Source organism: Syngnathus leptorhynchus, chromosome 1, assembly GCF_054491065.1.
Source record: "Syngnathus leptorhynchus isolate UIUO chromosome 1, UIUO_Slep, whole genome shotgun sequence".
NCBI classification, from domain to species: Eukaryota; Metazoa; Chordata; class Actinopteri; order Syngnathiformes; family Syngnathidae; genus Syngnathus; species Syngnathus leptorhynchus.
The window spans coordinates 5,267,820-5,294,920 of NC_141195.1; the positions used below are offsets into that span (position 1 = coordinate 5,267,820).

Consider the following 27,101-nt stretch of genomic DNA (forward strand, 5'->3'; position numbering starts at 1 on the left):
CACCAAAGAGCTACTTGCCAGCATGGGGCTGCATCCCAAGTGCGCTCTGTGCCCGATGGAGCAAAACAGCCCCAGAAGCGAGAGAGCTAAGAGAACCTCCTCACAGTAGGGATAGGGTGGTCTTTTTTTAGTATGTATGTCTGAATGAATTAAGACATACAAATTAATACATATGAATGAATGAAAGAATGAATGAATGAACTACCGTATTTTCCGCACTATTAGGCAGACTTAAAAACTGTGTTTACATTTACAATGATGACCTGGAGGCAAGGTGTGTGAAGTGTCTTGCCCAAGGACACAACGACATGTGACTGTGACAGAGCTAGGGTCGAACTGCCAACCCGGTTACTAATCGATTGCCTGAGCCACAGCCGCCACACTTATAATGCAGAGCGCCTTATATATGGATCAATTGATGAATTTGTTGATCCATACTGGTTGTACACAGCGTTCTGCCAAAATGTTTCAGTATGTTTAGTACGACTAGTAAATTACAAGCTCGCATCGCTTTCAGCATTACGGAAACCTTGGTCAGGGGCGTCACCGAAGTAAGCTACTACTGGTCGATCACGTGAAAAAAATAAAATAAAAAATTCTATTGGCTAGAATCACTTGATAGACATACATGTAAGCCTATTGGGAGGCAGTCACAATGAACCCCCTCCCCTCACCGCAGTACATAGACACCAAAGCTAAGAAGCTAATCAACGCATTACGCTTCTTTCTTTTAAACTAAAAAAAGTTTATGACCAGCAAAAATGAGTGTGGTTGCTTGACCAAGTAAGAGGCCAAACGTATCACTTTCATACAAAAAGGGAGCTGGACTTTACCTCATTGACTGGGTTGACATTCCCTTTAACACAGCACCATCTAGTGGATGCATACCGCAAACCTAGTCAACCCCAGTTTGATACAGTAGGTTCTATTATATGCACCTTTTAATCAGGTGTGCCCGATATATGAAATAATTTCTAAAATAAAAAAATTCAATGGAGGTGCGCCTTATAATCCAGTGCGCCTTATAGTGCAGAAAATGCAGTACTAAAATCTACAGGTTCCTCTAAGAACTGAGGTGGAGTCCAAAAATAAATTTACATGGCATAAGTACACTATAAAATTATAAATAAAATAATAAGTTAAATAAATAAATAAATAAATAAATAAATAAATAAATAAATAAAACATTTTCCTCCAAGAACTGAGGTGAAGTCCAAAAATAAATTCACATGCCATAACTACACCGCAAGTGCAAGTAAATGATCTAAACCTAAGCACATTATCCAACAAAATCAACTCACATTAAAACATTTTGTTTGCTAAATAAGGGAACTGATTGGTTCTTATCAATTCTAATGAAATATTAATAATGTTCCTGGCAGGCAGCCTATGAACATCTAATCATAGAACCTATTATTCCATCCATGTCACTTAAAATGGACCAATGCTTCTAATTATGTCACAATGAAAAGTAATTTGCCCAAAACAAAGAAAAATTGTCTTTAGAAAATTGTAGAAATTTTGGTTAGTATTCCATAACACTGAGGCTTGGGTTTAATTTACCACTTTTATGGCTGTTTGACTGATTGTCATGTTTAAGATAATCACTCAAGGGTAATACTCGGAAACAGAATGGTCTTAGAAATATGCGATTTTGTTAAAAATGTCACTAGTTTTCATGCTTGTGGTCACAGTGGGGATTGGAACTACCCAGGACTGTAAAACATCCAGCATTTATTTGACCACCAAACAATTTCTTGTTTTAAACATCACCACATGCCCTCTTCAGCAAGCAGCACTGCCATGCGCAAAACTAACTGCTCATCTTTGATGTGAAAAAGACACTCCATGGAAATGACAACAGGTTTGCTAAAGCATTACGGTAACCGTAAAATTGATAAAAAACGGACAAGCAATTTAGCTTTCAAGGTCCAATCTATCGAGTTTCCCTATGATCTTAGAAAATGGACTCTGAGGTAAATGCTTCCAAGCAGTACCACTCAATTAAAAAAATAAGAAACAATGATGTAGCTTTTTCTTGTGTCCATCGGTTTTATTGACTGGTTTTTGTAGAGCTTCGGGTTGGTTTTGATAAAACAGAAGACCTTGGGTCGAGCCAATCAGATTGAGGCTTAAAGCGAGCAAAACAATTTCCTTGACACCAACTAAAGTGGATTCCAGAATATTAAATAGCACTGACAGTCCCTTTCGCAATGAAAGCGCTTCACGGCCTCCTTCTACACACACGGGTGGAATAATTACAGATGTCCATATGTGGACACACAAAAGCTGCATTCAGTAAAATACAAAACAAAACAAAAAAAACCTTTTTGACTTGTTTTCGCCAGAACAAACCCGTCTCCTTTAGAAAAGCCTCTCAGCTTCTTTCTCTCCATTCAGTACAAACAACTTTACGGTGGGATAAAAGCATAATGTTTCCAGAGAACTTCTCCCCCCACACTGCTTCACTTTTTGGCTCCAAGTTCTCCTCCACTTTTCCCTCCACCCCTCCTCTAGCGTACTATGCTCTGCTCAAAAGGACATTCTTATTTCATTAGAGTAGGGGGTGTCTTGGAGGCCAAGAGGGTAAACAAAACCTCTGTAATCACCAGCAGGGCATAGGCACCCAACGAGCCAATCAGCATCCAGTGCTCTGACAAACATCCACATCTATGATACCTGGATGCTCCAAACAACTTTGCCAATTCCAATCTCAAAGCTTACTTTGTGTGGAATCCAAATGGTGGCCTCACATTGGGAGTCAAGGGAGAGCCTGTCAAAAAAACCTGAATGCCTGCAGCTCAGACGGTGATGTCCGCAAAGACACAGCGAACCCTGGCTATTTCGCTGTCTATTTGGCTATCTATGCTGTCATCTCTGTTTGTTCATATTATGTAGGGCTCACTCAGGGACAGGATATGGGGATTAGGTCCGGCCTTATTGCGCTGTAGCTACACACCACTAAATAGCTCCCATCTGTTCTTCCATAAAGAGTGGCTAACGCACGTTAGCTGCGCTCGCATTGCACACTGCCAGAACAACAGCAGTGGATAGATGAACTGCTCTGATATTGCTAGCCACAACACCACTCTGCGCTAAAGGCTAATGTGCCTGGCTTATTGTATTAGATTGGGATAAGACGAACCAATACACACACGTTAATACACGCACACACCGACCGGCGTATCTGATTCAAGATACTGTAGCAAGACTCAGAATCCTACGTTTACCTTGAAGGAATACATATTAGCGGGTGGCCGAAAGAAAAACCGGAGGTGAAAAGAAAAGGATGGGGAAAAAAGATGGAGAGATGGAAAGAGGGAGAATTGGAGCAGTGTGGTCGTTCCTGACGGTGAATCCCGACACTGCTGACACACGGACTACATTACAGGCTGCTCGGGTACCGACCGTACTGTACGTTGTGCTTGGAAAGGCTCTTGAACACAAATACACACAAGACTAAACCTATCGTGGCTCCACTGTGGAAAGACAAACCATTTGCTCCAACACACTAAAAGATTTGTAATCCCTTAAAGCACCATCGGGGCAAAGTGTATGATGACTAAGTCACTGAGGTTAGAAAGACAATCCGCTTGTGATGGTCCACCTGTGGATTATTGGTGGAAATTATTGACACTCATTGGAAAGTATGAGTCGAGCAAGCCGCCCGCTATTCGCTTCACTTGCCACATTAAAACATGGGCACCCTTCTTCTCTGCCCCGCGTCTCTTCATCCATGTTACTTGCCGTATTAGCGCCAAGCAAACCATTGCACAGGCCTCTTTTAGCACGTCTGTGTTGAAAGTCATCTTGAGTCCAGGGGGGGGGCTTCAATATAAAACTCCCACAACAGGAATTACCCTTTATGACTCTGCATTCTTCATTTTATGCTTTTTCAGCTTGCAGTCTTAAATAACATCATGACTGTTCAGCGTTGTATTGTAATTAACTACCCCATGCACGGAACCACAACTGGGTGGGGTGGCATGGTAAAATTTTACTATGGCTGAGGAAAGGCACGACTTGGGTTAAGACTGACTTGTCCATCTCTGGTTTGTGTCACTGTGTCGTTTTTATCACCATTGGACCCACATGAGGCCGCTTAGTGCATTTGGATCTAATAGCGCACAGTTGCCCATATAACCACGCAGACAGTGAACGGAAAGCACTTTCAAGAACCACCACATATACCTTCACCATAAAGGCAGCTGTAAATCCCTGAATGGTTTTTAGTGGAAGGAAAATTCATAAGCAATGGGAAAGGTGCTGTTACACTCACTTGGTCGGATTTGGCTAATGGTGTGGTTACCTTAGCCGAATCATTTCTGCCGACCAGTGATCATGCTAGCTTACTTTTGTGTGGATGATCATGAATGAACCTTGAATGAATGAGTGCTTGATATACGAGTTTGGGTACTCACTTTAGTTGCAATCTTCCAACGATGGCGCCAAATCATGCCCAAATGCCCTCTTCATCCTCCTGGGTATGAAAACGGGAGGTACAATACATCAATGTCATTGGATCATTTTAAAAGCACATTTTTATTGCATCATGTGCAAGTTTTTTTTTAATTAGCTCTTTGCACATTGTGACCTTCCTTGAGTTGCGCGGTGGTGACAATCATGGTAAACTTTTACTAAAATTGCCTTTGTATGCAACATGCTACCTAGCCAAAATGTTAAATGTTAGTATGCAGCAACTAGCTGTGACGTACCCTCTAAATACACCCAGACCTACAAACACTCATTTTGGCAGGTTAAACACACAGACAGACACATTGTTCCACACAAACAATCAAGAGTGCCATGTGCAATTTCTCACAGATCTAAAGAAAGTAACTCGTTAAAAAAAAAAAGGAGAAAAAACCTAAAAGCAAGGGTTGTGCAATTCAGATTTTGATAAACACTAAGAATGTTTTCTATTTCCTTCAGGGCCTGCTGCCAAGTGTCTGGCAGTGGAGCTGGCATGGCTAAATGAGAACAACATGGACACGAATACGCCTGTCAAAGCGCACACACTTCCCGCTGAGCCTCAGAGCTGGCTTATATCTCAGGAGGATAAACACATTTCCAGTGCTTATCTTCATCAATTATATTTCACCTGTACCTTGTCAAATCACAGTGTAATAAGGCTTTAGGTACTCTGACGACTGATTGCACTTATCAAAAAAACAAACAAAAACAAAAAAACATCAGCGACAATTTTGTGTTGTCAGGGGCCGAAACAGTTTTGCATCAGTTTTTATTTCACAACTGTTTGGTGTGACCTGAGCTAGATGCTAGCCATGTGAGAGTCTTATGAACTAATCAATAAATATGGTTACGCCACTCCAGGAATTGTTGATGGGAAACAAAAAGAATGATGGGAAGTGTAGAAGACCATGGTGAAAAATAACAAACAGAGTCATGAATCATTGAGATGAAAGAGAGAAATAAAAGGAGGTGTGGAGTCTTGTGTTTGGAAGCAAAACAGTCTGAATGTCACACAAGTCCCTGCGCTGAGACTGCATGACCTGACATACCCCATCAGCACCACACACACACACACACACACACACACACACACACACACACACACACACACACACACACACACACACACACTCAAACACACACTCACATAAAGACAGACAAGCAGTCACTCCTTTGGGGCTTTGTCCTAACCTTGGGGTGAAAGAGCAGATATGAGGAAAAGCCACGTGGTGATAGGCTGACCTCTGTCAAGACTTTCTGTTGTTTTTAAAGTGCGTGTGCCTTACACAAGCGCTAAATGGTAACAACTTGCTCAAATAACGGGCTGTGAGACCGCGGCCAATTGCCAATTGGCCAATGCCAATTTTGGATTTTTCACTTAGGGGTTAATAGTTACAAATAGTTTATCAATGCTAAATACCATATATCATAATATTATACAATCAATAAATTTAATTCAAAATGCAGCATTGCAAATGGACGTATTCATAAACATTACTATAATTCAGTCCTCAGCCGAAACTTGAAGGACAATACCCTATTTTTCATATTTAACTCCACTTTAGTCAGCAGTTTCAGAACAATTTAATCAACTTTGAAATATTTAAACCGCATATCAAATCAGACAAGGGTATTTTGGCTTGCGGATATCCCCAGGTATTCATTGTAAACTTCCAAAAAATCATTCATACTTTATCTTCACTGTTTGGGCTCCACATGTCAAGGCTTTGGGATATTCTACTGCATTCTTAATGCCATGCAAAATAAAATGCATTACAATGTATCATATAGTGAATGAAAATGTGACATTTAACAGAATATTACAGTTTGTGTTCGGATAAACGAACACTCGAGTGCTAAATGCTGTCGTGTTGCTATGAGGTACGGCATGATATTCAAACAGACACAATTAGTCTTGCCTCAGGCCTGTCTGGTAATGATCACCAGACAGAAAAAAAAGGAGGTCATGAAACTCTTCATAATTCCAACTAATGTCACGTACAAATCCAAAATTTGTCAACATTAAATGAGAAGAACACAAACAGGGAAGTGTTATCATCATGTGGTTAATAAAAATGTTTGAAGAGCCCATCACAAACATGAACTAGATACCAATGTGTGTTGACGTGGACATTCAAACTGACCTGGTCCATCGGAGATCTGTGGTTGGGATGCGGGGGTCCTCTCGGGAGGCTTCTGTGATGTACATTTGCCGAGTGCAGCAAGTGGGCAGATTGGTGAGGATGATGTTGAGGGTGAACGCGTTCCTCTTCATAGTTATCCGCCATCATCTTCATTCTGCTCTGAGTCTGTCACAAGATGAGAACACAAAACAATTTGGTTATCAGGTTGCTGATGAGCCTTTCTCCGGGGTAGAACATGTCGAAAGCGATCAAAGAGGTAAAAAGTAGCAGTGCTGACAACACTTGACAGGTGATATGTTGGCGAAGTCAAAGTGTCTGATGGAAACACCATAAGTCTGTCAAATATCATCCATTTCACAGAGTACCACTTAAAAGGATAAGACAAACGGCAGTAAGGAAAGTTACTGAGCGTTGTACGAAGCCTGAGGCTGCAGACGTTCTCGCCCTTGCGTTTTAAATTCCAGAGCCTAGAAATTATGCTCAAGTATCTGTCGTTCTGGCTGCCCAAAAATGGCATTCCTGAAAGTGTTTGTGTAAGAAAGCGTTTAACGTTTCTGCATCCAAGAGAGATAACAGCCTGTACTGATGGACGTTAGGCTGGTTCGTGTGAAGCCTGTCTGGGAGATAGACTTCGATAGAGTGGGTGCAGATGTATTGACAGATTCAACTTTGCCGAAAATACTTCCCCCGAGGGTGGAGCTCAGACCTGAAGGCACAATCGTGATGAGGCTGAAGAGGATTCAAAGTAAATATATCAGCACGTCTGTAATCCAAAATGAAGTCGCATCTGTTGAATTAAAAGAGAGTCCGGCGGTCGAAACAGCCCGGGGACTCAGCTGCTGAGATAAGCAGCGAGTGCCTAATGACTGAGGAAATGAGGCAGGCGGGATCACAAGAGAGGATGTGGCTCATATTAAAGAGCTTGAGCCATTCAAATGGAGGAGAGCCACTTAGATAAGGCCAGAACCTCGACACCATAGTCAGAGGGGAAAAGGATGAGGAGTAGGAAGGATCTCATAGAGATCAGGAAGTGGTTAAAGACTAGATTGAAGTCGGCCCTCCTTCCTGACCTCAGGTGTTGACACTCCCAGGCATGACTGGGCGGGGCAACAGTTACACAGTGGGCACTTTGGCGGCCATTGAGACAGGGACAATTATAGTTGTCCTTGTAAAGATAAATATTACAGACGAGGAAAATCCTTTCATCAAGGCTGAACCATTCTACCATTGTCTTGTCAGGTCTGATTTGATTTTAGTCAAGTTCAAGAATCACGTCATAGTTCATTCAAGATGTTATTACACTCTACAACTTTCAACAAGTAATCGAACTTTCAGGAATTGCATTTTATTTTTTCGCAAAATTCCACAAAGAAAAACCTAGAATGAAACAGATTTGAAACAGCATTCAGGGCTCAATGTGAATCGAGTGGCTGAAACAGAATCAAGGAGGGCAACTGGCTGGGCAGATCTGATCTGCCCTACCACAACAAAACGCCCAATTGTTTGGCTATACGATGCCTTTGCATGTGTATCAGAGTGCAGCTGTTGGTGTAAACATATCAATGCTCAGATCACAGCTGCACCCAAAGCTTGGGTCAAACCCGGCCTAAATCTGAAGCTTAACCTGATTAGTACGCAACTACATTAACACAAGAAAGACATGAAAAGATTTGTGATGTACTAAACAACTGAGGAAAATTTTGAACAAGTCTCTGAGCAGCACTTTCTGCGTGTGTGTGCGCATTGCTGCCCAACATGACACATTTTTCCCAGTCAGAGTGATTAAGACACAGTGACCCAGCTTCAAGCAGACCGATTGTATTACATTGGCTCCAGCTCATGGCGCACTTCTGAAAGGGCAAAATTCATCTTTCTACAATGAAGAGTCGCATTTTGTGTGGATGGATGGATGATTCATTCAGTTTCTCAGTCCGAGAACATAGATTCGGGTATGAGTAAAAATATATGGTTTCTCAGCTTTAAAGACTCACTAATGCTTGGCCATCTTTCACTAGGTTGAGAAATCCCACAAGGGGACATATTTGTTCTGAGTCTCCAGAGGAAGTCTAAACATTACACTTTCTGTGTGTGTGAGTCAGTGTGAGCGTTTGAACCTCAAAGGGGAACTTGGATGTAAGAATGCAAGGTTGATCTTAGACTGCGACACACACGAACATGAACAAACGATATGCCCAAGTGGTTGATGGAGAGGTCAGACAGGGCAGAGCTATCTGTAAATCTATCTGCTTCTCCAGATCCCTTTCCCCTCCGAGTCCCATAATTCTTTGGCATTTCCTGGTAACTTTCTTTCTCCATCCATCCATCCATCCATCCATCCATCCATCCATCCATCCATCCATCCATCTTCTTCTGCTTATCCGGGGTCGGGTCGCGGGGTCAGCAGCTTTAGGAGGGACTCCCAGACTTTCCTCTCCCCAGCCACTTCATCCAGTTCATCCCGGGGGATCCCAAGGCGTTCCCAGGACAGCCGAGAGACATAGTCTTTCCAGCGCGTCCCGGGTCGTCCCCGGTGGGACATGCCCGGAACACCTCCCCAGGGAGGCGTCCAGGAGGCATCCTGATGAGATGATATGATTTTTCTTTTCTTACAGCCCCAATCACAATGTTGCAAATCCCGCCCATCTCATCATATGCTATAACTCTGACCTCTGGAAAACCCAATGAATGCAATGGTGATAAACAGATAATGAAGTTTCCCTGAAATCTCTTTAGTGCAGTGCCTGGCAATTGTTTACGAGGCAGAAACAAACATGTAGGTGGGTGCATGTCTCCCGTTACATCTTTTGACTTTAAAATGCACCGCGTTTCCCAGAAAGGCCCTCTGATTCAGGACGCAGGCAGACTCCCTGTTGTTGGATCATTATTGTTAGTGTTCATTTGGGTTCCATCAGCCATGTGGTTTGATGAGAACCTAATAAACTGCATACCTCGGCTAGCGTTGGGCTGTACTGAACAAAAAAGGTCAATCGGGGAGATTGGTGATGACATTTAACATCTGTTAGGCCAGACAAGTATCAGACAGGACGCTTCGCTAATGACTCGTCATAAGTCAAAACTTGTTCTGCGTTACAAAGAGCTAATTGCAAAAACACGACTGCAATATTGACTTTTGAGTGATCATTTGCCTTTTTTGTCTGAATACGGAACCACAGCCCCTGCTTGGTTTGCCGTGTGATGACTGAGCGCAAAAATGTGGTTTGAGGCGGACGAGCCAATTCTGTTTACAAGAAATTATTAACTTCTGCCTGTTCTCTGTTTGAAAGTACACAGTTTGCCCGTGAGGCTGCTTTGCAGGCACGGCACGGCCATCCGCAGCAGGTTCGAATTTGTCGTTCCGCTTTGATTTACAAAGCCACAATGTCCTAAATTGTGACCACAAGGCGAGTCTCTACATCATCCGCATGCCAGTCAGCCATTCCGACCACATTGGCCGTATGTCCGCCACATTTTTCAAACCTCAGTAGACTGTGTGCCGGTGGTACCTGCTGTTTGAGTTGGTGCATGAGGCAGTCCTTCTCCCGCTTTAGAGCCATCACCTCCTCTTGAGCTTTTCTCCGCTTCGAGGGAGACAACTCCAGAAGCGCTATGTTAGCATCTTTCTCACTGATAGCTGCCAGTAGAGCTTGCTGCCTGGGGGAAAGACATAGACATGGTTCAAACATACAGTTTTAAAAAGTTGGACTTAGAATATTTAGTTTTGTGGTGGCACCAATAAACATTTAGCAAGCCCTTTCAGGTACACAGATGTCACAGACGTCACATTTCCATACCAGAGACGTCTTTCAAGTGGTTTGCTAAATGGTCTGGTATCAGAATGTGACTCACGGTCAGGTAACAACAAAATGAAACTTGCCCTATTTTCCGGACTATAAGGCGCAACTAAAAACCCAACATTTTCTCAAAAGCCGACAGTGCGCCTTATATATGGATCAATTTATGAATTTGTTGATCCATACTGGTTGTACACAGTGCTCTGCCAAAATTTTCAGTACGTTTCAGTACAACTCGTAAATTACAAGGTCGCATCGCTTACCAGCATTACGGCAACCGTGGTCAGGGGGCGTTACTGAATAGCTGTTGTACACGTTAGGCTATTTCATGTCAAAATCAAAGTCAAGTAAAGTCAAAGTCTTCTTTATTGTCAATTTATTCACATGTTAAGACACACAAAGAGATCAAAATTACATTTCCCACTGTCCCACGGTGACTAGACACATTACACAACACATACAAGCAAATAGCACAAAGAGTAAAAACGAATAGACAAGAGTGATGAATAAGTAATAAGCAAATAACCCAATAAATAAACAATAAATAAATAAATAGACAAATAAGAGGAGCAAAATGGAGCAAGCGTGCATAGAGCAGACAGCCAGAATATAGCGCAAAAGAACAGGACGTGATGCAGCCGAGGGTGGAGGGGGGAGAGAATTCAGGATCCTGAAAGCTTGGAGTATGAAGCTGTTGGTGAGTCTGGTGGTGCGGGAGCGCAGGCATCTGTACCTCCTCCCAGAGGGCAGAAGATCAAACAATAAGTGAGCGGGGTGACTCACATCACACACAATCGCGGTCGCCTTGCAGGTGAGACGGGAGGTGTAAATGTCCTTCAGGGAGGGGAGTGAAGCCCCAATGATCTTACTAGCTGTGTTCACTATGTGCTGCAGGGCCTTTATGTCGTATTCAGTGCAGCCACCACCCCACACAGCGATACAACTGGAGAGGACGCTCTCAATGGTGCCACGGTAGAATGTGGTCATTTCTCGCCTGAGTTTCCGCAGAAAGTACAGGCGGCGGTGAGCCTTCTTCGCCAGCGACGCAGGGAGGAGAGCTCCTCACTGATGTGCACCCCCAGGAATAATCTAGTGCGCCTTTTGGTCCGGAAAATACGGTAATTGAGGAGCATTGGGGGGGGGCAATGACATCTTTCTTGTGTCACTGCCGACTCCCACTCAATTTGTACAAATACTGTGAGCGTCTACAGGTGCAGAATGACGAAGCAGAATCATACACAGACAAGCCGACATTCAAAACTACACCCACTATCCGGAGGAAACGACCTCCCAAACCTATTCCATCAAATAAACTGGATGTTGTAAATCCAGCGATGACAAACACACCAGTCATCTGCCTCGATGACGACAAACACAAACAGAGTTGGTTGCTCCTCTCTAACTTCCTGTTCCAACCACTCTGCTATTCCAGGAAGACTTTATACAAGATTTTAGTGTGCCTCGGGGAATTGTTCAGGTTAGACGACAATGATCTTGGATGACAGAGCCTGTCTGCCAATCTCTGTCTGATGGTGTTGCGGCCAGGACATTCAAGTTGTTACGCAACAAACCCACCAAAGGATGCTTTATGGACCTTGCTCTGTACATACAAGGTTTCTTCTTTGTTTCACAAATGTGTTCTTATGGGGATGTTTTTCCTTGCTCTGTTTTGTTATTTTGACCACGGGATGTCATTGATAAGTGTCAACTGTTGTCCCGTGAAGCCATTGGAGACTCTTTTGCGATTAAGCGCTATTAAAATAAACTATCCATCCAACCAACCATCCATCCATTTTCTACCACTCCAGAAGAAAGCCTACTTAGATGGTGAGTGTGTCAGTGGCTAGTGATAAATATTAAGCTTAAGAAGGGATTCTGGGTTGATTAATTACAGTAATCAAGAGTTACCTTTTATTACATTTGAACAAATAGAATCACATCAGTGGAGAAATGTGACTGACGAGGCTGCGACAAGAAACGTCTACTGATGAATGTGGTGTCGGTTGCAACTGGGTCCAAATCCAAAGTTTTTTTTTTTCTTTCTTTCCCAGTCGTGTTTACACGAATGGGGTCGCCGATGGATTTTCCTGCAATCCAAAACCTTAGTAATAGTTCTAAATTATATATGCTCGTAGACAAAAAAAAAAACAGCATCTGTTGATGATGAAGCCGTAACCTCCTTGACGGAGGTAATCAGGACCATGTCATTGCAAGGTAATGTGTGGCTTGAGTTTAGTGAAAGAGGAAGAGAGAGGGCACATTCAAATTGCACTTTGGGCTCAATTAAAAACTGACCTGCATTGGAGTGTTTTTATTCCATGATTTAAGTCCCCGCAGTAATAACTCAATTGCAAAAATAAACACACTGAGCCCCGAGTAAAGTCTCGCTGGCCCGGGACTTTACATTTGGTGTTTTTAGTACAATTATCCTTGCGCCGCATCTGGATTCTCCCATTCAAGACCATTAATAGGCCGCTGTGTGTTTGTGTGCGCTCACATGGTTACTCCCATTCGTGCCAGTATTTGTGTGCGCATGGGTGTGTGTTCTGACATGTGGATCGGCGCGGCTAATCACACCATTAATCACGCAGCAGCTCTGACGTGACACTTTTCGTCTCCCCACACCTTGGCTGTTATTCCTTTTACTGCTCACTGTAATGGGAAAGCGCACAAACGCGCGTACATAGGGAGCTACGTTGCACCGGAGCATGTGCTTTCAAGTGAAACCCAGCCAACACCAGACCACGTTTCAATAATGTGCCGGTGTCGTTAAGGTTTTACAATCTGAAAATGTTTGAGTCAATATGAGTAACTCAAGCCGTGGAGACTAGTCGCTACTAAATGGTCATCACAAAAGAGTGGTGGAATGCACTGTGCAAAATTTTGGCTTAACAGCGCTCTGGATTTCAGAATCCAAAATGGCTTTAATCTTTTTTAAATGAATGATAGGCGAAAGCTAATTGCAAGATTCAAACTCTTAAACGACCCAAAGTGCCTTCATTTCATCTGGCTCATCTTTCTATATTTTTTGCATTTGAGCAACATTTAAAAGGCTTATCAACTCAAATTTTGAGAGGATTTATCTCCATACCAAATCTATTATTCTATTCATCAATCCAGTCATGACACTCACGTTGTGGAAGTGCAAAAGAAAATCATGAGGTTAAAGCTTCACAGTTTTGAAAGATAAGTTGATCTTATCGGAGAACTCGTCCTCAAAACACAGATCCGTCTTTCTGACCTCCACTGAGCCGATTAATTTAATATTGCTACACAGCCGTAGCTCAATATGTCTTTTAAATGGCTTGTAAAAAGAAAAAAAAACGGTTTTAACAGTTAAAAATAGATTTATTACAAAAAAGAAAATCATGATGTCATGCCTTCGCATGTAACAGCTTGACTATAACACATCTGGCTGGACCTTGTAAAGATTCAAGCGCATCGGGTTCCTGCCCAAGCTCACTCTCTGTAGAATTGCATTTGTTTCGTTATTGAGTGACCTCGCGGACCCTCTGAGACGGACGCCAGAATCAACGGCTGCCCTGTCCCCTCCAGTTTGTAAATGAGCTCAGCAGATTACACCGCTGTGGGGTGCACTTACAGAGATCCTGTCAGGCTACACTGACTGATGTCTTCATAAAACAATAAAAATGATCGTTATTATGATTAGCCAGCCAATAAACTCAATCAATGTGTGTCCACTGCATGCATGTGATGATTTGCCCTTTGAATCAAACTAATTTGAGTGACCATTTGGCCTCCAATATAAGGTAGAACAAAAAAACATCATCATGACGCTGACACACAAGACAAATGCTAGCATTTTTTTTTTTTTTAAGTTTGGTCTCACTCTCTGTTCAATTTACAATTAGCGTGTCGTTGACCAACAATGGATGATCTTCATTCCCTTTCCCGTAAAAAAGGGTGACGATGAAATGTTGTTGTCATGACAAGCCCATGATCGATCTTAATAAAAGTCAGACCCTGTGCACTCAAAAGTCATAAGGCACTGTAATAAGAGACGAGATAAATCCTGCTGCAGAGCCTTCAGAATTACAATAGTTTTTTTTTTTTGTCCGTTAGATAACAGCTATTGGGTAAAAAAGTAAGCATGTCTGAATGTACGTTTTTTTTAAGCGTGCATGCAAGTCCCCAAAATGGCCGGCATATACTGTAGCTTTGACTGATATCTTATTTATAGGGGGGGGGGGGGGGGGTGTAGGTCTTAGTTCAAGTACAACATATGATTCCAATTGAACTTTAATGGGCCCAGGACATATTGAGACCCTCGGCATCTACATTGGTGGGAGATGGATGGTTTGAGTATATGACCGTGTGACGGGAGGTGAAAAGAAAGGGAGTCGGAGAGGTCAGAATTGGAAAGAAAATATAGACAAGGTAAAGAAAAAAGGGAGGAGGGAGATTTGAGGTAGGGGTGGTATTGAGGACAAAAGGATGACAAATGAGGAGATAGGTGGAGGAGATGAAGAGACTATGGCTTGTGGAACTGCTTTTGACAGATGTCACAAGGTAAATTGGAAAAGATTATGGTTAGGAAAGAGCCAAACAAACTGAATAAAATGTCCAATATTATTCAGATATCCAGGATATTGGATGGGAGTAGAGGAGTGAAAGAAACAAATAAATGTACCGATTTAAGAGTCCGAGGTTCTCCTAAATCAGCGCCGCACTCTTCACGTTGTTTTTCCTTGGCGTCACAGTTGAGGGAGATGTGTTTATAATTCGTGTTATGACTTACTTGAAATTATGAGTGTGGAGAGTCAGCCGGACAGAAACAGATGCGTTCATGGGATGCCCCAGGGAACCATCAATACCACCCCTGAGATCGGCACACTTTAGCTTGTCTGTGTGTACGTTTGCGCTTTCATGTCTTCCATGAAACTGTGATGTATTCCTTCGGCAAGATCACGGGAAGCCTACTTATATCACTTCAGAAAATCCACTATAAGCTCCTCTAGTTTGTGATCAAGACTCCGCTGCTTAACTGTCCAGCTCTGCTGAGACATTCCATGGGGATTTTATGGCCATTCCTTGATTGCAAGTGTGTGAAGCTGCAGCGTAGGCTGCCGGCGGTGTAATGGTGGCTTGAGGGAGGGTGTAACTAATCAGTCTGCCTGTGGTGAGCAAAAGCAGAGGACATGAGAAGGGACATGGTTGACTGACACTAGTATTTATAGACCATACCTTGGCCAACAGAAGAACTCAGGATGTTTTTTTTCTTTTTTCTATTTGGTCCCATTTGAAATCCATGCACCTATGTGAGCCTCGTCCTTGCTAGTGCTGAGCTAGCTAGACATTCAGGTCCAGCCAGAATCTAAGTTTGCAAACTGCCTTTCGATTGTTTCTAGGATGGCGCGAGACGTTAACAAACACAAGTATTTAATCGGGTTATTCTTCAAATCCAAGTAAGTAAGCCTCTATATATATATATATATATATATATATATATATATATATATATATATATATATATATATATATATATATATATATATATATATATATATATATATAGACTGCTCAAAAAAATTAAAGGAACACTTTGAAAACGATTGTTTCTAGGATGGCGCGAGACGTTAACAAACACAAGTATTTAATCGGGTTATTCTTCAAATCCAAGTAAGTAAGCCTCTATATATATATATATATATATATATATATATATATATATATATATATATATATATATATATATATATATATATATATAGACTGCTCAAAAAAATTAAAGGAACACTTTGAAAACACATCAGATTTCAATGGTGAAAAAGAAAGTTGGACATCTATACTGATATGGACAGTTTAATGTCTCAGGAACAAAAGGATGCCACATCTTTGGATGGAAATCAAAGTTTTTAGCCTACAGAGGGCTCAGTATATAGACACCCCAAAAATCAAAGTGAAAAAATTATGTGGCAGGCTTGTCCATTTTGCCTAAATTCAATTTCTGCAATTCAAAACTCTTTTCAATATCTTGTGTAGCCCCCACATGCTTGTATGCATGCTTGACAACGTCGCAGCATGCTCCTAATGAGACGACGGATGGTGTCTTGTGGGATGTCCTCCCAGATCTGTCTAAGGGCATCAGTGAGCTCCTGCAAAGTCTAACGAGCAACCTGGCGGCGTCTGATGGACCGAAACATTATGTCCCAAAGGTGTTCTATCGAGTTTAGATCAGGTGATCAATTGTATCAATTCCTTCATCCTCCAGATACTGTCTGCATACTCTTGCCACATGAGGCCGGGAATGTCGTGGATCAGGAGGAACCCAGGACCATGACACTGCCAGGACAATCGAAGGCACCTCCGACAGCTCTTCGCTTTGGCCTGGACATCCACTTTTTGATTTCCATATTATGTATTTTATGTGCCCTCTTTGCATCCATTGCAGCCTGGTGATCCTGAAAGGGGGATCCTTCCATCTGTGGTCCCTTCTCAAGATTTCTCATTTTTCCCCTGGTAGGGGTTTTTGAGTTTTTCCTTGCCCTTTTGGGAGCCCAAGATCAGGGGATGCTTTGAGAATAATTGTCAATTGATTGTCTATGTGAAGCCCTTTGAGACTGCTTGTGATTTAGGGCTATACAAATAAACTTGACTTGACTTGATTTCATCCCGATACCTAATGGCAGTCAGACTGCCGTTCTCTAGCCTGTAGAGGTCTGTTTGTCCCTCAATGAAAATGCCTCCCCAGACCATATATATATATATATATATATATATATATATATATATATATATATATATATATATATATATATATATATATATATATATATATATATAGTAATGAGCAATTATTACGTAGTAATCCAGTTCCTCAGACAAGAATGTTAGCTCCCAAGAAAAATCCATGACAACAGATGGTTGCCCCAGAACTGGGCCAGTTTGTGTGTGTTTTCACTTCACTATTAAAATATAAATATAAATAAATAAATATATTATATATATATATATATATATATATATATATATATATATATATATATATATATATATATATATATATATATATATATATATATATATATATATTAATGAGCAATTATTACGTAGTAATCCAGTTCCTCAGACAAGAATGTTAGCTCCCAAGAAAAATCCATGACAACAGATGGTTCCCCCAGAACTGGGCCAGTTTGTGTGTGTTTTCACTTCACTATTAAAATATACAAGCCACTTACTCCACTCACTCCCACTCCTTCACTGGTGCTCTGACCGACTGGTCTAATTGAAAGGGTATGTATCAGTTTTACAGCAACAAGAGGGAAAACATGAGGGGACAAAAATCAACAAATCTGCCAAAAGTAGCCAAATGTTTAGAGTGGAAGCAGGGACGAGGAGAGGTGGCTGACTGCTCCCAGAGATGAGCAGGACCAGACGGGCCACCGGGGCATTCCAGGGAGGGGGTGAGTAAGATAGAGAGACACAAACAGAGCGGGACCAGGTGGCCTTGTGTGTACGAATGCAGATTAACGACACAGCGAGTGCTTTCTAACATTTGTCCTAAACTAAACTATCGTTTTAAACGATTGACAATATTTATCATACACACCAAGATATACGGAAGCACTTTAAGAGCAATTCAATGTGTTTAACTGGAGGGAGAAAACAAACAAATGTGAGATTAAAGGATCAATATAAATGACAAAAATGACTATACATAAATAGATAACAGATGGATGTTAGAAAAAACAATATGCTTTGCTTGACCTGTTCTATTTGAAAGGCACAGCTAAATAAAAACTGAATGTGCCAAATGTGATAATTGCATGGACTACATTTGAATATCACCGTATCCTGCTAAAGTTTTAGGGTTCAATTTAGTTGAAGGCAAAGTAACAATACAAACCACAGTATGTCCAAAAGCAGTAAGTCAACCAGAAAGTGCAAGATAAAAAAATAAAGAGTGGCTAGTAATTTCTTGCAACTATCATATCCAACCTTACATGCAAGACAAGGGCAAGACACAACATAATACTGTAATTATTGAACAGCAAAAGTGTTGGTAGGTTTATTTTTACACTGGGGACAGAGCCAGGTTAGGTTGTCTATGTTCCTCATAGCAAATACACCCTGAATCTGACTCCAACATCTGAAGATTGCGATAGTGATCTTGAAACGCAAATAAGCGTAAAACCCAAAGCTGGTGCTTTTATTATACAGCAACTCTCGTTTCCAGGTTCATTGTATCACCCTTAGAGGATCAGCCAAGGCTCGGGTGGATGTAAACCTGCATAAATAAATCGAGAAATCTTGGTTGAACACCAGGGAAGTGAAGCTTATGATATGACTGGCAGTAAACCCCCGACTTCCTAGAGAGACTGCCTTTTACATCAATTCACGTATAGCATACATTATAATGTTTTAATTTATAGCTGTCAAAGTAAATAATACGCAAGACATGTAACGAATACACATACACAAGGGCAACAAATACCATCTTCGATTTTGCATAATTTCTCATCAAATATAGTACTTTCAAATTCGATCTTAACCGGTAGGGCCATTGAACTGAAACTAAGATTTAGTATCACTCTTCTTTGACAGCCAATAAAAATTCCATATTCATCTGTGTCATTGACAAAGAAAGAAAGAAAGAAACGAAAGAACCGCCTCATCTCGGGCCTTTTTCTTGCCCGATATTCTTCTTTATTCCGATCCATGGTATCCAGAGTGGGTCAAAATATTAAGTTCAAAGAGGTTATACAAACACGTTGAAACAGCAATCCTTGGTCTAAGTATTACCCTGAAGCCTTCAATTACCCTCCTTGCTTTTCTTGCTCGCCATTCCTCGAGCATTTTTCTATTTTGTGCACATTGGTCATCTAACTGCAGCTTGGGAATCTTCTGAAAACTCTTGACATGAGGCCAGAAAGCCCAGAAATATAATGTGAAAAAAGCCCAACCTGGAGTGGTGCCATGACAGAAGCACGCAGACCTTCACTAAAATTGCACGTGTTTGCACATAGACGACGAAAGACCCGTCCGGACTCCCGAATCCTCAGTGTGTTCTCGGAGCTCCAATTGTAGGACCTGGCAGTGGACCGCAGTCGAACCGCAGCCGACATGGTGTGGGATGAGAGGCCACCACACTTATTTCCTGGGGCAATTGTGACATACACAACAACACGCACACAAATTTCTAGCCGCATGTTCACCAATTTCTTAGATAACCCAATCCTGACTATGTAATTCTTGTTTAGTTTAAAAAGTGGTTTGAGGTAAACGGACAGATCAGTATCTGGGTCTTACCGTATGAAAAACATCCTAGGCAATCCTTGTCAAGCGAGGCTATTATGTAACCAACGGATGTGGTCATCAGAACACAAGCTAGGTCTTTGCTTAGTGTATATGGATGCAGATGGGGGACAACACTGCACACTGTCCTTTGGCCTGGATTAGAATCTGTATGACTGTTTGACTTGTACCTACTACAATCAATAGGCTCTACTTTCAGTTCAAGATGCTTCCAACAACGAGACAAATCAAGCAATTTCTGATTCAAATTCAGTGTTGACTAATGTAATGATATAACAAGGTAGGGGGAAGAAATAAATATCAATATGCAATACTTAATTTATGTGAATCTCAGCAGTATTGACATTTTCCAAAGACAACTTCTACAAATGGTGGCTCGGTGGCGCACTGGTTAGCACGTCTGCCTCACAGTAAGGAGGAAGTCAATTCAGTGTTGACTAATGTAATGATATAACAAGGTAGGGGGAAGAAATAAATGTCAATATGCAATACTTAATTTATGTGAATCTCAGCAGTATTGACATTTTCCAAAGACAACTTCTACAAATGGTGGCTCGGTGGGGTACTGGTTAGAACGTCTGCCTCACAGTAAGGAGGGTGTGCGTTCGATTCCACCTCCGGCCCTCCTTGTGTGGAGTTTGCATGTTCTCCCCGTGTCCGCGTGGGTTTCCTCCCACATCCCAAAAACATACTTGGTAGGATGATTGAGCACTCCAAATTGCCCCTAGGTGTGAGTGCGAGTGCAGATGGTTGTTCGTCTCTGCGATTGGCTGGCAACCAGTTCAGGGTGTCCCCCGCCTACTGCCCGACGACAGCTGGGATAGGCTCCAGCATGCCCGCAACCCCCGTGGGGACAAAGCGGGACAGAAAATGGAAGAATGGATGGATGTTTTTCTACAAATCAACAAACGCTTCAATAAAGTGTCTGTCTGTCTCGTACCTGTCTGTCTGTCTGTCTGTCTGTCTGTCTGTCTGTCTGTCTATCTATCTATCTATCTATCTATCTATCTATCTATCTATCTATCTATCTATCTATCTATCTATCTATCTATCTATCTATCTATCTATCTCAGAATCACAATGTCACAATATTTTAAAAGAGCCTGTGAGCTGTGAGCGTCTGTGTTGAAGTGCATTATAATGAAACGGTATTTCTAATATGAGACCCTAGCGGCATATCCTAAAGACTCCATTTCAGTCAAAAAAAAATCATTAATAAGGCCCACAAAAATTCTTACTGCATATCAATTCAACGCATCGTAAAAGTGTCTTTAGAGAAATGCCTCCAGCTGAGAAAAGGGAATGCCATTACTCGAGTATGCGCACCTACATGTGCGGTGCATTCTACGCAAAGCATCTTTACCCGCTCTGTTTTGAGATGAGGGCATAAGACTGGTGCATCATGTTTATAGACTGCGACACAAACACACTCTGACCACATACTAACTTATATAGACTTCATTAAGTCGGCTTGACAGCATGAGCATTCAAAGCTAAGAATGAAACTGAGAAAAAACGCAATAAAGAAGCAGATGTGAAGAGGCAGACGTAGAGCTTCACGCACGCACGAGCACACACACACACACACACACACACACACACACACACACACACACACACACACACACACAGAGGATGAGATCAGGGTGATGATTAGAGGAGCGCTAACCAGGTCTGGGCAGGTCTGCTGTATATTTAAACAGATCAGGGAGGATCATAGGATCAAAGAGTAACGTGATTACCACTTGGTCTTTTAATGAAAACTCACTATGACTTCAACGTCAATAGGAATAGAAAAAAACACTTGGAAAGAGTCACAAACCCAAGTGCGAGCGAGTGAAATCTCAAACACATTAAGTCATTATAGAACATGCACAAACACACACATGCGCACACTCAGACAGTCACTCTGCTCTATAATCTGAGTAATTTATATGTAGGTGGTGCAGACAGATCATGCCCGGTGCACTAGGTCTTGTCATTGCGTTTTGCTTATTCGGTGTAAATTCCTAACAGAGATATAGTTGCAGTTATAAGTATAGTTATAATAAATATGGTTCATGTGAAAACAACTCAAAACTTTACTTACTTGAACACACTGTGTCTTTTTATATTTTACAAGAGAACAAAAATTACAGCTGAGGCAGCAAATTCACGTGCACGCAAGCATGAAGCGGCCAAAGTATGTGCCTTGTAATCACAAGTGCAAACGCCGGTCGACATTTCTGACATGAACTTCGCGATGTCGCAATGTCGGCAAACGTGCATGAATATAAAGGTGCGTGGAGACGACGTAAACGCAGAGTGACTCATCTGTCGAGTACTCAGCTGCTCTTCCTGCACACACCTGTTCCAGCTCATGTCTGGTTTCCAATAAAGAGACCGGTAATTTGCATGCTACTGACAGAACCGCTGATGTCCACCTTGATAACAAAGGCGTGCACAGCCAAGCAAGCTCCTTGGGTGGGTTACATCACAGTTATTTTAACAATGCCTTCCACTTCGGCTTTCTGTTGGCCGTGGTTACATAAAAGAACGTTTGTTTACGAGCTGCCAGGTCGGCACTGTTGGGCGGCTATTTCATGAGAGGGGTTTCCATCCAGCTATTGTTATTTGAAATTTCAAAGAGTTGTGAAAATCCTGAATTTATGACAAATCAAAAGACAAAACTGCAGTCTCATACATAATCACCTTTTTCTCTTTGATGCAAAGACTGATGTTGATACTGACAGTGTGTGAACTTGCATGCCAGTTTGATGCAAGAAACAAAGCCACTCCTTCCTTTCTGCTCACAACTTGTGCGCAGTGCTTTGGATCGCACGTATTTAATGGTTTTGAAAAATATGCAGAGTATTTGGGGATTTCAGTTTTTTGGTTGTGGTGGTCTTCTGAGGGTTTTCAAACTCAAAATTGGACACCCCAAAACAATGACGGGTCAGGATTACGCAATCTCCCGAATAGGGCCCCTACTACCAGGCATTTTTTTTGCGGGTGCGGGGGTCACTGATCCAAAAAGTACAAAAATGTGACCAAATGACTGTTGGCAACAAACATGTACAACATCAATATTTTTTATATATAGTTGTTTTAACACTATCCTTTTAAAGTTAAAAAAAAAAAGGTTAAATCATTTTCTTTACCACAATATGTACAATGTGGCCCCACAAGTCTAAACATGCCATTCTGGTTAATATTCCATTTGTGGAATATGAATTAAGCAGAAAAATCCACCCATTTTCATCAATCTCAGGGGGAGGCCATCTTGTCAACTGTAAATGACATCACATTGGCAAAGAGCACAAAGATGGTTGTTATACAAAAATACTATGTTTGTCTGTGTCCAAGTGTGTTTGACAATTTAGCTAATTGTGTGTTTCCATACACCCATGTTTATGTTTACTGTGCGCTAATCTGAAATACCAGGACACTGATGTCTGCAAACCAAAGATCTCTTAGTCTAACAAACAAACAGCGCTAGGAACACTTCAACGAAACATTGAAATTATTTTCTGACCTAATTTTTGCCCGAGGTGTCTTGCTATTGGAGTCGGTGGAACCATGAAAGACTTCAGTACGGTTCACCGCTGTGTGTGTGATTGTTTGCTCTGGCAGAGACTCTTTTGCTGGTTATTGGTTACATTGGACATGCTCAAACAAAACCAAGCACACAACAGGAGCAAGGAGCAATTAGGAATTGCTATAGTACATAATTACTGCTAGCCATCATTTAGTTTGCGATCCTCTCTTCTGCACATCCTGTGTGGTATCACGCTTGTTCTGTTTAAGTGATCGTTTGAGTTTTACGTGGGCCTTGGGCAGGCACAACATCAACTCGCAAGGCAAAAAAAGATGAAATGATAGCCGGCAGGCTAAGCCCCTGAATAAATACATATTAGTAAAGGCTTAGCGCAGATCTGGGTGGGCCGTGCGTCTTCATTCCATTCAGTCATGGGGACAAATATGTCTGCAGCTACATTTTCTCTGTATTTTCCACATCTGACCACCTGTAACATTTCCTAGCTGGAAAAAAATATCAGTTAACTTCATTCACTGAACTAAGGTTAAATGGAAAGCTACATACAGTAGCCTTGACTAAGTATGGTAGAAAGACTGACTCAAACAATCCATGTGACCGGAAGAAACAGGATTGGATCCATGAAGTAGAGGCGGGAGGCAGGCATCTGGTGGATCAAACAATTTTTGAGGCAAAAGGAGGATGTATTGTACTACTTTTGTTGATAACGCGTTTATACCAAGCACTTTGTGGTCATAACATTTCCATAGCTTATTAAAAAAAAGGACATAGTAAAAAATTCTTAAGATCTTTCATATTATGGAGGAGCTTGGATTTATGTGCTTCAGCCCCCTCCCCAAAAAAACAACAACCAAAAAACGGGCTAGACAAGTTTATGCTGTCCATAAATGATAATGACATCCTTTCACGCCAAAGACAGACAGCAGAACAATGAAGATGGAATCCTGATCCAATCAGGACCCCCCCCCGGAGGCTAAGTAGAGAGTGACGATATCGCACGACATCTTGCTTGGCCTGCATGTGTGATGCAGATCTGTTTCAAATTAATGTGAAAAACAAAAGCCATAAACCCCATCTGGGTCACTCTGAGTATCTCTTTAGTGCCCGCTGAAAGACATTTGACTGGATCTCCTCCTACCTCTCCCATTGTGTCACCCAACACCTTGTGACGGGGACATTTCGGTATGCATGCTGTGCAAGAGGTCAAGGACATGACAGACTTGTTCTCACGTGAATGGAGTCTCTTTTTTTTTTTTCATTAAGATTCATTGTATGTTCCTATTGTATGTGGGTGGAAATGTTGAAAAATATTCCTGCAAATATCAGAAAATACCCAAAATGTATCTGGCCTGGCACTTGAAGGCGTCCAAGCATATGTCGGGGGGTGGGGGGAATGGGGTGGTGGCAGTGCCCTCGTGGCTCCCCTTTTAGCGCCGCCAGTGTATACAAGTAAAGTTAACGAGAGCCATCTGCCCTACAAACAAATTCCTAAATTTTTGGTATGCTGGTGTCACAAACGTTATGTTTATTTTTTTTAAACAGACCATCATATTAAACTATGACTGAAGTGGAATGAATGAAATGTACTCACATTGACAGTACATGTGTATGTTGTACAAATTATTAAGTTATGCGCCAGTTATGGCTTGCCCATTCACATTTGGGAACTTCAATTTGTAATTTTGTCAGGTGGCCGCATATCGTAGTACGGTTATCCTTCTTGTGTCCACCTTTTGTAGCTCGGCTGTTACACGCACACGCACATACGCGTGCATACACGTGTTCTTTATGGGCTAGCTAATGGAGCTATGCTCTTCCTGCCTCTGTGATGTGGTTTACTGTTGTTTGATGTGCTCAGGAATCCAGCATAAGAGAGCACTCCGGCCCGATCTTATCACATAAAAGCCCTTGCAATGGTAGAAGACACTCAACGTGTTTTTTTGTTTTTTTTTTTTTAACTTAATAGAAATCAGTGTGCATGTAAGGTTGTGTGTTTGTGAGAGCCTGTGTTAGTGTGTGTGTGCACATGTGTGCACCATTTCTTCTAATTCAATCATGTGTAACCCAAAGCCAAATACACACATTTGATTTTTGTAAATGCTGAACTCGGAGACCTGTGTATAGAATAAGGCAGTGAGTGCCAGGGAGTGTTGTGTTGTAATTCAATACATTTTGTCAAATTCAGTGAATATCTGCACTCAACACGCGTCTGTGTGCGCACCAAGCGGGGAGGAGTGGGGGTGGTGGGTATTCCTTCATAGCTTTGTAACAAATAGACAAAGTGGCTCGGATGAAGCCACACTACAATTTTGACAACCTTTGATACATACTTGTAGCCTAAAATTGCCACAGGACAATAAATGGAAATAATGTGTGGCTTCACATCCCAGGATAGATTGTTTGGCAGAATCCCACAAATTCAATTTGCTGCTTCACTAGAACCATAAGACCAAACTTTTGAGGTTTTTCCAGTATAATATCAATTGTAAGCTCTAACCAGTGGCGTGCAAAGCATGCTACATGCCTGGAGTGACAAGGCAATTTTGATGCCCCAGAATTATTATCATATATTTTTAAATGTTTGATTATGAAGTGATGGAGTTACTGGTTTTGCACAAATGTTGTCCATTGTTTTCCAAAATACAAGCAGATGTCTGCACAAATACTTTGATTTAACACAAAGGTAATCTGTCTTCTTTCATGAACTTCTTTTTTCTTACTGCCTTAAGTGTTTGTCAGAGATGGCAACCTTATTTAGCACAAAGTCTGGTTTTTTTTTCATCTACAGCCAGGATGCCAAGCTATTGTCTCTTCTCACATTGTTTCGAACCATATTTGTCTCTGGAGGACATCCGTCTTATTTTCCAAGTGGTGACCAGTCCTTTTTCTCCACACATGAAGGCCACCTCTGTCTTACTGATGCATTTTTTAGAACGAAACCATTTGCTTCAAATAAATGTTTTGTTCCGTTCCCGTGTGATTTTATTTTCTTGAGCTCTCAAAGCTTTGGCTTGTAACATAATTTTTTTTTTACCTCATGGTAAAAACTGGCACTGGCATGCAAAATAAACAAATTTGGCGCTTGCTTTGTGTGCACATAAACACGTTTAACGAACATCAGAACAAATATATATACTTGCTCAGGCTGTTTCCTGTCACTGTCAAGAAGTGCGTGATAATTACAGTTTGGATCCGCATCCATAAATTAACCAAATCAGACACACGTTCAAAATCCCAAAAGAGCCAGCGGCTGCTGCTGAGTGGGTGGCGGTCCGCTCCGCCATTCTTCTCAATTAAAACCTCATGGGAAGGTGCAATGACATGTACTATATCGTCATAGTAACCGTGTTTTGAAAGCAGGTTCCATGGTAACATATTTAGAAAACATACACATTTGGGTCACCATATAAAAGAACCTCGATGGCACTCGGTCAAGGACAAAACTCATTCCAGCATCTGATTCATTTTCCAATGAATCCAAACCGAAATTGGCCACTTTCAAAGAAAAGCCGCCGCGATTTTGACCTCTCACACCTTTATTGTGCTGCTAATCCAGCATCAAAACTAGATACATTCATCTCAAAACTAGATACATTCGCCTGGAAATTATGAAAAATACCTTCACTCTAACATTAAAGTAAGAATGTTAGTTAGATGTTAATTAGAGTTTTTTTTTTAGTATGTATTCAGAGAAAAACACGCTCAAGGATAGAGGCAGACATGGAGTTAGACAAACCCGAAATCAGGTGTGTGCATGTGTGTTTGTGTGTGGATACAAACCGCAGCGTGTGAATATGTGCCAGTAAGCTCTGCTCGCTCACTATGCCTGGGTAGAGAAACATTTTATACACCCATTATGGTAAACCAAGCTGGCATTTCTCT

At 41.6% G+C, this 27,101-nt stretch overlaps 1 protein-coding gene across 2 annotated transcripts in view; it reads right to left on the reverse strand.

Annotated features, from left to right (window-relative positions):
• Window positions 1–27,101, reverse strand: part of LOC147061532 (ERC protein 2-like) — a 97,462-nt gene that overhangs the window by 20,733 nt on the left and 49,628 nt on the right. For both annotated transcript variants that reach the window (XM_085922601.1, XM_085922526.1), the window contains 3 exons: window positions 10,121–10,268; window positions 6,618–6,782; window positions 4,422–4,480 (listed from right to left, as the gene is read on the reverse strand). In XM_085922601.1, the coding sequence (XP_085778727.1) occupies window positions 4,454–4,480; window positions 6,618–6,782; window positions 10,121–10,268 (340 nt within the window). In that variant the 3' untranslated portion in view covers window positions 4,422–4,453. The remainder of the gene's footprint in view (window positions 1–4,421; window positions 4,481–6,617; window positions 6,783–10,120; window positions 10,269–27,101) is intronic.